The 10,730-nt window shown below is 39.2% G+C and overlaps 2 protein-coding genes across 2 annotated transcripts; both read right to left on the bottom strand.

Moving 5' to 3' along the window:
- Positions 1-665: 665 nt before the first annotated feature.
- LOC109480201 lies at positions 666-2,669 on the bottom strand. The gene is made up of 3 exons (XM_019782353.1): positions 2,550-2,669; positions 1,880-2,027; positions 666-1,087 (listed from the first exon to the last, which is right to left on the bottom strand). Exons 1-3 carry the CDS (start codon positions 2,667-2,669, stop codon positions 666-668), a joined length of 690 nt encoding a protein of 229 aa, XP_019637912.1.
- A 2,202-nt stretch (positions 2,670-4,871) lies between these two features.
- LOC109480202 lies at positions 4,872-10,519 on the bottom strand. The gene is made up of 8 exons (XM_019782354.1): positions 10,510-10,519; positions 10,069-10,189; positions 7,404-8,356; positions 6,965-7,184; positions 6,461-6,610; positions 5,825-6,031; positions 5,428-5,648; positions 4,872-5,065 (listed from the first exon to the last, which is right to left on the bottom strand). Exons 2-8 carry the CDS (start codon positions 10,131-10,133, stop codon positions 4,872-4,874), a joined length of 2,010 nt encoding a protein of 669 aa, XP_019637913.1. The 5' UTR covers positions 10,134-10,189; positions 10,510-10,519.
- Between the last annotated feature and the right edge of the window lie 211 nt (positions 10,520-10,730).

Here is a 10,730-nt window from a genome sequence, read left to right on the forward strand (position 1 = left end):
ATGAACTTTGGAACAAAAAACTATATAATTACACCTCTTATACATTACCAGGTTAAAATGAACAAATTATTTTGAGGTGTAATTCACAAAATATTTATATCAGGGAGAATCTATGATGAGTATCACGCATTCATTGAATCAATCGGTTGCAGTCGGATATTATATCATATTAAACATAAACTACTCAAGGCCACCTACAAGAAATAAAACACATTACAAGAGATAAAACACATTACAGTCTTGACCTGCCATGTACTTGGACCACTTCTTGTGGGTGTAGTTCTTGTATTGCTTGTATAGACCTAAAGTCTTGTTTCAACACAATTTACTTAGTAGATATACATTTGTACTTGAATTACGCTAACCTTCTATATTGATTGCCAATTCTGTGTATTTTTATACTTGTTGTTATTAACTATGTAAATTTTGATGTTGTACATTGTGTTTTTGGATGGGGAGGGCAACTTTTAAAAGCACGTAATGCACCTGTTTTGCCCTCCCTTACACTTTGTGAAAAATCAAAATAAACAAATCAATGAATCTATATTCCACCTTACACAGGAGAACATTCAGTAACATGGAGTAACATGTATGTCACCATCCTGATGATCAGGGATACAAAACATTTCCCCTTAACACCTATTCATGATAACACAAAGCTCACATTACTTGGTGACAAAAAGTTCCTCATACAGTGCCTGTGCACATTCTGCCTGTTCAGCGATTACCTTTCGCAGGAAATGTGCAACGACATGCATGGCTTTACCTTCAGGTAAGCCATAGTTTACAGGTGTTTCGAAAGAGTAGTTTGCAACTTCGAGGGTCATAAGAGCGCTGCCATTCTTTGAAACCATTCCAACAAGGTCACGAATAGAGGTTGGGGGTAGCTCTGAATTATTTGCACCAAGGAGATCTGACTGAACCTCCCTGGTTGCACCAAAAAGACCCTTACACATGGGGAGTTTGTTTTCTGCAGACATCTCGATAAACCCCTTCTTTGTGGCAGATAACTCAGCCAAGTCTTCCTGGGAACCCTCGTCTAGGCCAAAACACTTCTTATAGACTTCACAGGATTCCCTTAACTTCTCTGTAGAAGAGAAACAATACATTTCATTAACTTAGAGATGGATTATCATTTTTATGAATACACATATAAATATATGACAATCATATAGTCTAAGAGGTAATTCATTCCAGTTTTCACAAATTGCACTTAAATGTCAACTTTCAAAGATAGCAGAGGCAATATGTTCAGATTTGCAGTCTGATTGTTGTTATACAATGTCATAATTTAACTTTTTGTTGGGGTTATTGACGCAGGCCTCAAAATTAACTTTTCTTCCTATTGTCCCAGCACTGTCCCACAAATAAATTTCAATTGTCCCAAAGTGAGGATGAACTGTCCCAACCTGTTTTTTTTTTTAAATATTGTATGACTTCAACTTGAAGTCAACTTAATTTTGCTTATGTTCACTCCCAGGCACATTATAATTGCAGAGTAGACAGGAAATTCAGGGGGGGGGGACCTTTCTGAATTCAAAAGCCGGGACGTGTGCCTGATAAACAAAAGAAGGGCTGAGATTATGATGTTGATTATTTTTCTATTGTCGCAAAAATGTCCCAAAGTGTCTTTTTAGTTGTCCCAGCCTAAATTTTAGTGGTCAGTGGCCATCGGACCACCTTTAATTTCGAGCCCTGGTACGTGTAATTCAACTGTAACAGTTACATGTACATGTAGTGAGCTTGAGCAAGATGAAGAAAGGACTGTGCATGATTGTGCTAATGACATTATGTGTAATGACTGTTTGTAGAAGGTGAAATATCTTGGCCGTTACTAAGATTATACAGTGTATATCCTAACAGAATTAGAAAACATTACCGAGGTCTACTGGTGTGTCCACCATGAGTCCAGTCCATGGTCTGAGAGCTCCTGACTGGACAGCCTGTGTCCACACCATCTGTTTCAGCAGGGCAGACTTGGTGGGGATCATACCTGGGGAGTAGTCTTTACACAGCATCACAAATGCCTGTTGGGACACATAATGTTTAACTTGATTAGAATACCTTTAGTACATGTAACGTTAACACTAAACACATTCACAATGGGACTTACTAACATTTCAGTTACTGTAACTGTACTGTTTATACATTGACAATGTTTCGCTTGATTTGGACAACATGTGGGATACTAGTTACTGCCTACTTGGCACAAGAGTCACAAGGAAATATTTTATAATTCTGGGAAGACATGTTCAACCATTAATAAGCAGAACAATATAATTGTAAGCTAGTGTAGCATGGACTTCCTGTGTTTGTGGATAATTTCTCAATCTATATGGAAGTCAAACACACACCACTACTAATGGACTTGCTGCAATGCACAATTGTGTGTGGCCCAAGGGCTGCAGAAACGGAGATGGGCGCCGCCATATGCAGCCATGCAAACTTTCACGTTATAGGAAACAGAAAGCTCTAAATATAAAACTGATCGCAATGGCAATAGTATCTAGCTGTTTTTTTGTAATGTGATTCAGGTCACAATCCTTTACCTGCTTTTGAAGTTCATCACTCAATTCATTGATCATTGTCTGTCTCAATTTGACCATGTCAAAAGCTCCTCGCATGACATCTTCCCACTTGCCACTGACCAGGAAGAGGTCATCCAACATCACTGTTGTCGTGCTGCCTTCGGCACTGAGCTTGTTCTTGTGAATAAAAATGTGGAACGTCGTTTCAGAAGTAACTTAGTTAATACTATATGTTATATTTTAATGCACAGTGATAGTTTTGCAAATAAGTGACAGGATAGTGACAGGATGGTCTTGTTGTTGTAGATTTCACACAGAAATCACACATTTTAATAATTCCACAGATTGGAATTGGTAAAAAAATAGCATTAGGCAAATGTTGATTACATGTACATTATGTATTTGACCTTAAACTTAAAAAGATCTCCCTCAAATAACATTAATTCTATAATTTTGGTTGATTACGCTGAATCATTAATAAGCAGCTTTCATATTATGCAGTTATGTAGAAGAAAACTGTAAATAGTTTTATTATCTAGCTCCAGTCTATTAAAGTATGAATAAACAGCAAGCTACAAGGAGAAACAGGGTTTGCTTATTGCTTATTTTGTTTATATTTATTTGCACATACATAAAAAAAACAATACAGTAAGTGAATAAACTAATCGAAGGAAACGAAATATAGAATAATCAACCTAAACAAAATGCATGTGTTGGAGGACAAAAAAAGCCTTAGGGCTTATTCTACACGTAGTCCTCCCCCATTTCAATTAAAAGCATAATAATGATAACAATAATAATAACAATAATTAGGCTAAATAGAGAACATATGAAAAATAACAGGTTTGTAAAATAAAGGTAAAGGTTTGATGTTCATCATATGTACCATAATTGTACACAAACATTCCACCAACTACTTGTCATCTTACCTGAATTGCATCAGCCAGGCTCTGTTTTACTCTCTTCATGGTGGCTTCTCTTTCTTGAGGTTTAAGCCCACTGTTGTGTGTGTCAAACTTTGACTTAACAAACAGCACCTGTATATAATGTAAAGTAAGGAATGGCTAGGTCGCTGCACTCTTCTACGGTGGAACGCATTCCTTTTGAATTTGGAAGTAGTAAATGGTTTTTCATACCAGCATTCATTTTTTCAGATAGACATATAAGCCACAGCAAGTAATTTTCATGGATGACATCAGTGCGCGCATTAATTTTGGCCTGATTTTGAAAAAAAAAATAATAATTTTTTTTCGGCCGCTTGCATTAGATTTGGAGTCTGCGGAGGATGTCATCCATAAAATTTACTTGCTGTGGCCTAAGTGAAATGTATTGCCCAGTTTACATGCAGGTCAAAAGTAAAACTGCTTAGAATTACACAAATATTCAGTGCTTTTCTATGGTTGATATTGGAAGGTTGAAATTGACACCTTTCTTATTTGCATACAATCACAATGACATATTTGTGCCATTGTACATGATGTAACTGTTTTAACATACATGTACCGGCATGTACCTTCTTATTCTTCTTCATTGCTTCCACTGCTAGCCAGATGGTCTCTGTTGCCACCACCTCTCCACACAGAACAAGGAAGATGTCACAGCTGTTGATGTTGTCCGTTTGGCAGTTCATGTACCTGGACTTAATGTCTTCTTTTATCCCTGTTTGTATGGAATATAAAAATAAATTAATAGAAATGATTAGTTTATTCTGTGTTCTTTTATTAAGGCCACAGCAAGTAAATCTTATGGATGACATCCTCCGCCCAAATCTAATACGAGCGGGCGAAAAAAAACAAGGCGGCCCGAAAAAATAAGGTTCCTACATTTTTTACTCAATCATTGTACAAAATTTGGTTTTGATTTAGTGGGAACATCACATATACACAGCCAGCATCACATATCACTGCAACGAAGTAAGAAACAAAACATTAAATCAGAGCCTTTTCCAATGTCTCCTCTAGTTATCTGTCATCCACCTTCCGGCATGGCAACAGACATCTTTGCCCAGTTTTGGCATGGTGACCACTGTCAGGAAGACACAAAATTTCTTGTTTTTTTCTCTCCAAAATTAGGCGAAAATTAATGCACTCGCTGATGTCATCCATAAAAAGTACTTGCTGTGGCCTTACAATTTACATGCATGAAATGGCAAGCATCTGTGACTGAGCAGGAAGATGACACATGTACACGTGCTTTAACTAGCAGTCCTTTCACTTCTAAATGACATATTATTCTACAAGCTGTCAAATAGCTTTTCTGCAACCTTTCTTTTCTGTATTATATAATGTACATGAGCTGTCAGTCCAAAACTTAACGCTATTCAGCAATTTTTTAAGCAGATTGTCAAGGACTGTCACCTGTTTGAAATGACACTGCAGGAAATCTGACCACAGTGAGGTTCTGTGGGCGTTGTGTGTCAGCTGAGGTGTACTCTGTTTGTGTGGACCCAGCTGCTGTACGGGAGGCCACCTTCTCACGATAACCCAGGAGAGAACTGATGAAGGTGTTAGTTGCTGCTCCACGGTCACTGATAATACCTGGATTGGAAAATGTGTCAAACAATAGTACATATGATTACTCTCAACACAGGTGAACTTCCATGATGATTTGAGAAAACCTTGGATACCAGGTACATGGTTTTTTGGATGCATGGGTTTGATTGCTCTATTTGTTTTTGTATCCTTACTAGTATATGACTCTCGATTTGATCAAAGTCAGCTTCCAGGAAGCCCATATTTTACCTTGACCTTTGCCTTCCTGCGACCTACCAACATACCAAATATTGATCTGAAGTTATGATGACTACAAATGTGCAGAAACACATAGACAGACATATAGGCACACACACGGACAGGCCAAAAACAATACCATTTTTCAAGGAGGTAACACCCAATCTCACCTATCCGAATGGTTGTCTGGTCCCACTTCGGCAGGCAGTATTCTTTGCTCTTTATCAGGTCTGTCACATCGTCTGAATGGTTCTGTCCTTCAGTCCCATCGTCAGAGTGGTTCTGTCCTAACATCTCTATCCCTCTCAAACTGTTCGAGAGACTTTTCAAGATGGTTCCTGCATCATCGTCATTCAACATCAGCGTGTCAGACCTCATGTACATCATGTTTCTGAAAAAAAAAACACAGATACTGTAATTCCTGATTTTTTAACGGCACTGTTACGTTCACTGTTTTCACTGTGACATCTGTACGGTGAGCGTATCATTGCCAACATTACTTCATCAAGTATGTACTTGTAGAATTACATTTAATACAATATTTTTGTATTTGTGTATTTGATTTACCTATCTGTCTTGTCAGCTTTTTGAAGTTCTTTGAAGATGGCATGTCTTAAGGCAGGCATCAGTCCTCTGTCGCGAGTCATTGCCTCATACTCAGTACTGATGATGAATATGTCAGATGCATCAATGTCACCATACAGTGTCTTAAGATTCCTCTGGCAGTTGCTGATCATGTCACTCTGGTCTGTTGAAAGATGGCTGTTATTTGGCCTGTTAGGAAGGAAAAGAATAGTATGCATTTGGAAATTGCCTTGCTGTCATGAGCATAATATGAATTAAAGTCAAATAAATTAAACATACACTTGATACAGTCAATGTACTCGGTGGAAAATCTAATTTCAAATTTAATGTGAGATAGATACGAAAATTTAAAGTAGTTACTAACATGTTATGTACATGTATTTGCAAAATAATGGAATGTCTTGCTTACCAAACAAACAGCACTTTGATGTCTCTTCCTCTCTTGCCATCTTGGCAACAGTGATCATTTCATCAGTTATGTCTTTGAGTTCTTCAATGAAAGCTAGGCAGACATCACATTGCTTCAACTTGTCACCGAAGCTCTCTCTGTATGCGTCTTTGTCGATTTTCCGTCGAAAAAATGTCTTCTTAACCCGTGGGCTTGGAAACTCCACAAACACAAGGTTGTTAGAAGATGCGTATTCTGTAGGCTTTTTGATAGCCTTTCCATCAGCTGCGCCTGGATCATTACTACGAAGCCCACGGATGGTGTTCAGGAATTCTGTTCTGCTGGAGCATTCCTTCCCAAGTATCCCAATGTGTGCTGGGCTGTGGGTATGAAATGGAAGATGAAAGTCTATATTAAAGTATTTTTCTTTCGTTTACATCCACACTAATTTTGCTAGATGAAACAATGTACAAGTTTGAATGTACTGTTTATGATTAGAAAACTCAGGTTAGGACTTTTTTAGTTATGATTAGAAAACTCAGGTTAGAAATTTTTTACACAGTAACTGGTCTGTACATACCCAGGGTCCAATCCATATGCATAGTTGAAGAGATTAACTGCACATGACTCCATTTCGTTGATCATCTCTCGCATGACAATGTACACAAGTGCAGCTGAGGCTGGTGCTGCTATGACTCCACCAACAATAGGAAGGACGATGTTAACTGTTAGACTTGTGACAGCGAGGGCGCCTATTGTCAGTCCAGATGCTGTGGCAGCCGCAATAGCTCGGAGCGCTCGGATTCTTTATCCTTTCTCCCAGCACTAGTCTTCTCTCAACAAATGTCTTCAGGCTGTTGTAGTCCTTCTCTACTAGCTCTGCTAGTCGCCTGAGGGATTTGTCGTTGAGACTCAATGCTGCCTTGACGCGATGGTAGCCTCCTACGAGGACTCCTGAAGAACATGAGTGTATTTGTTGAATATGGCAGTATCAATGTGCATTTTTGCGAAATCCAAAAGATTGGCTGCTGATTCTGATATTATTTAACCAAGTACATGTATATTTTGTTTCCATAAAATTAAAGGTGAATACACAATGTGATGTACGTAGTGGATTTATTGTTTTAATGTTTGATGCGAATTATTGACTCTTGACTATTAAAAGGACTTTACCGATATCCATGGCGACCCCAAGTCCTGGCAGAGGGGCAGCGCTGACAGCTGTATTCAAAACGATTGCTCCAATAACCTCCCGCGATCTGAGATTCTTTGCTTTGTGATGTACTGAGTCAATTGCAAAGTCTGGCAAGCTGGTGATGAGAACTGCTTGTTTGTCTGGCGACACTGTGTTGTAGATAGTTATCCGAAGATTGGACATGTCGTATGTACCGGCATGTACATCCGCCAGTACCCCAGAGATGACAAACACCTTTGTCTCTTTGACCTCACCATACCCAAGCCTGTTCAGCTCCTGTGCTGTAGCTTGGCGCAGTTTTCCGAGAAATTTCTGTGCTTCCTCTGTGGTATGGGAGGTGCCTTTGGGAAAACGCCAGGGGTGATCTCTGCTTTCATTTGCTAAGTCAATGTCAACTTTTGACCGGACGAAAAAGACACTCTTTTCCATTTTTCTGGCTTCTTTTGCAATCCAGATGATGTTGTTGCTCATTCGTAGTGTAACGAATATGAGGAAGAGATCACATTGTTCCATGTGTGCGCCGTAAAGGTCGAGGTAGCTTTTCGTGTTGAACTCTTCTACCACACCATGTTCTGTGCTTCGGAAGAGGACTCCAGGAAAGTCGAGAAAGACAATGTTTTTGTTGTGTGGTACAGGGTACCGCGTGACTTCGTTGGTCGTGTGGCGGACGGCTGAGACTTCGGCGGCACCTTCAGCATCGGGTCTTAAACCACGGAAAGAGTTGATGAAAGTGCTTTTCCCCGCCCCTGCATCACCAACAATGCCAAAGGTAACACTGGCGTCTTTTGCATCTTGTAGTTTTGATGTCAGTTTTGGTGCCATTTCTTCAAAAGTAGCAGAACCATCAGCACACATTTTCAGCTCATCTAATTCTGCTTGGGACATGTGTTCCTCAAAGATAGTGAGCCGGACTTCTTGGCAACATGCATCCCTAAGTTACCAGACAAAAAAAAATGAAAAAATAAGTCAAATGTTTAAATGTTGAGATCGCACTGTACTATTTTGATGACTTACTTTCTGGCAATTTGAGTAGTGACATTAACCAGCGCACTGGGATGTTGTTGCAGGTACACAATATTACATCAAGGTTTAATAGTTGTGAATTGAATATGTTTTGGGGAGCATGCATGTATCTGTTTGTGAACACGATAACTTCAGAATGCCTGGGGTAATTGCCTTGATATTTCGTAACTATGTGATTAGGTCCTGATGAGACCTCAAAATGATGATTATTATTTTTATTTACATTCCAACATATAATCACAAGACGTGGTGACGGCACACTCAAGTTTTTTTAAAACTTATATTGATGTAACCACCAACACAGGGGACAATACAATACTCATTTCCACCTCAGTGGAATGAGGAAAGTCGTGTTAAGTGCCTTTCCCAATGGCACAAGATCGGTGGCATGTCAGGACTCGAACCCGGGACCTATTGGTTCCGAGTCGGGCACTCTGCCGCTACGCCACACGACCCCACCCCAAAATGATTAGCTTTTGCGTCCCCCGGTGGCTTGTTATGGTACTGCAGGAGAATGTCCTGTTTTGACATATCGTGATCTGGACATGCTAGGGTCATGAAATTTGCATGGTTGAGATAATTCTTGTGCTTGGGAAGAAGTGAAATGAGTCTGGGCTCCCTAGCAGTTCGTTCTGGAACTGCAAGGACATTTCTTTAAAAACTAAAAAAAATCGGTCAATGGATCATCAGGATTTTTATTGTGCAGGTAGCTTAAATCTAAATACCGGTAAACAAATATATAATCTTACATTCACAATTTCTACTAGGTTAGATATTATTTGGACTACAAATGTACCTTATTGTAAGTGAACAGAAATGCTTAGAATTGTCAAAAATGTACACTGGTACCGAAAGATACCAAATGGTGTACTATATGAAAATCTACCCACAGTGAGCGAAACAATAAGAAAACTAAGGTTGGGGTTCATCGGACACTGCTACAGAAGTGAGGATGAAATCATAAACCAGTTATTACTGTGGGAGCCCTCACATGGAAAAAGAAGTCGTGGTCGTCCAGCAAGAAACTATATTAACCAATTAATAGACGACACCCAGCTCGACAGGAAAAACACAAAAATTTCTGATGGTAGAATTTAATTATAGGAAGATGGTAGAATTTAAGGATAGGAAGAGATGCACCGACGCAACAACGTTAACCAATCAGAAACGCCTAGCGCGGACATGTGATGCAAGATTTGCATACCGACAGAGCATACAGGCAGCCTCGCGCGGTACAAGAAACAAATTTTTGTGTCAAATCAGCGCCGCATTTTAGGAGATAAATGCCAGGACACGAAGTATTATTATTATTATTATTATTATCATTATACATTTTACAAGTTATTCTTTGAATAGCAAAGGAGAAATCGCGAATCGCAGATTGTTCATTTTCCCGAAACCGCGAACTTTAGGCCCCGCGAATCTAAAGATACTTACAGTAAGCTGAAACTGAAACTGAAAGCGAAACTGAAAGCAAAACTGAAAGCGAAACTGATTCACTTTCAAAATGGCTCTGAGATCGGATGCACTGGCTAAAATATACTTAGTAAATGAATAAAAAATACTTTTGATGGACAATATTCAGTGACAGCCTATAGCACAAATATCAGAAAGACTTACTCTGATGACTCTTTTCTGTCCTTAAATGGGTTGTTGTTATTTGGAGTACTCCGTTGCTTGTCCATCTTCAAATTGAGTTGTACGTGATCAGGTTGTGATCTTCAAAGCTGTCACAAGTTGTCTTCAATGAAGAAAGCAAGAATGTTACAAATCAGGGCTCGAAATACTCGAAATGCCCCCATTCTGTTTTTTTCTTTGGACCCCTGCAAGCTGAGAGACATAGATTTTTCGAGCTGATCGACCTTTTCTAGCTCCCTAATCTGACGTACACCTGAGTGATGAAACGTTGTATAATAGGTTTTCTAACATTGACATTGAAAATGAAACAAAAATGCAGCGATCACTACTTGCAGTTGATCAACAATTGAGAATTACTGGTATTCATTTGGAAATTATTCTGGCAGGTAAATGTAAAGAATGCAATAGAGAAACTCTCCTTACCTGACCACACCTTGCTCCAACAGGGAAATACAGTATTTACGAACAAAGACGTCAGATCGATCGAGCTTTATTATATATTATTAATTTAGCGGACCGCAGACACTGACGCAACAACCAATCAGAGACGCGTAGATGCAAGATTTGCATACCGGTGCACGAAACAAATTTTTGCGCCTCATTTTAGGACTGTACGATATTTACCGGGGGAGGTCTGGTGCGTG

This window comes from Branchiostoma belcheri, unplaced genomic scaffold (assembly GCF_001625305.1).
Source record: "Branchiostoma belcheri isolate BF01 breed outbred unplaced genomic scaffold, Haploidv18h27 scaffold50, whole genome shotgun sequence".
In the NCBI taxonomy this organism is placed as follows: Eukaryota; Metazoa; Chordata; class Leptocardii; order Amphioxiformes; family Branchiostomatidae; genus Branchiostoma; species Branchiostoma belcheri.

Bases quoted from the DNA above. Each gene is read 5' to 3' on its own strand.
- LOC109480202 (XM_019782354.1), bottom strand. From the start codon at position 10,133: ATGGACAAGCAACGGAGTACTCCAAATAACAACAACCCATTTAAGGAC. The intron at 7,185-7,403 runs GTAAAGTCCTTT...CATGTTCTTCAG, and splicing joins TGGGGTCGCCATGGATATCG to GAGTCCTCGTAGGAGGCTAC. The intron at 5,066-5,427 runs GTGAGATTGGGT...TTTCCAATCCAG, and splicing joins CCAGACAACCATTCGGATAG to GTATTATCAGTGACCGTGGA.
- LOC109480201 (XM_019782353.1), bottom strand. From the start codon at position 2,669: ATGTTGGATGACCTCTTCCTGGTCAGTGGCAAGTGGGAAGATGTCATG. The intron at 2,028-2,549 runs GTAAAGGATTGT...GTGTCCCAACAG, and splicing joins GTGATGAACTTCAAAAGCAG to GCATTTGTGATGCTGTGTAA. The intron at 1,088-1,879 runs GTAATGTTTTCT...TCTCTTCTACAG, and splicing joins GGACACACCAGTAGACCTCG to AGAAGTTAAGGGAATCCTGT.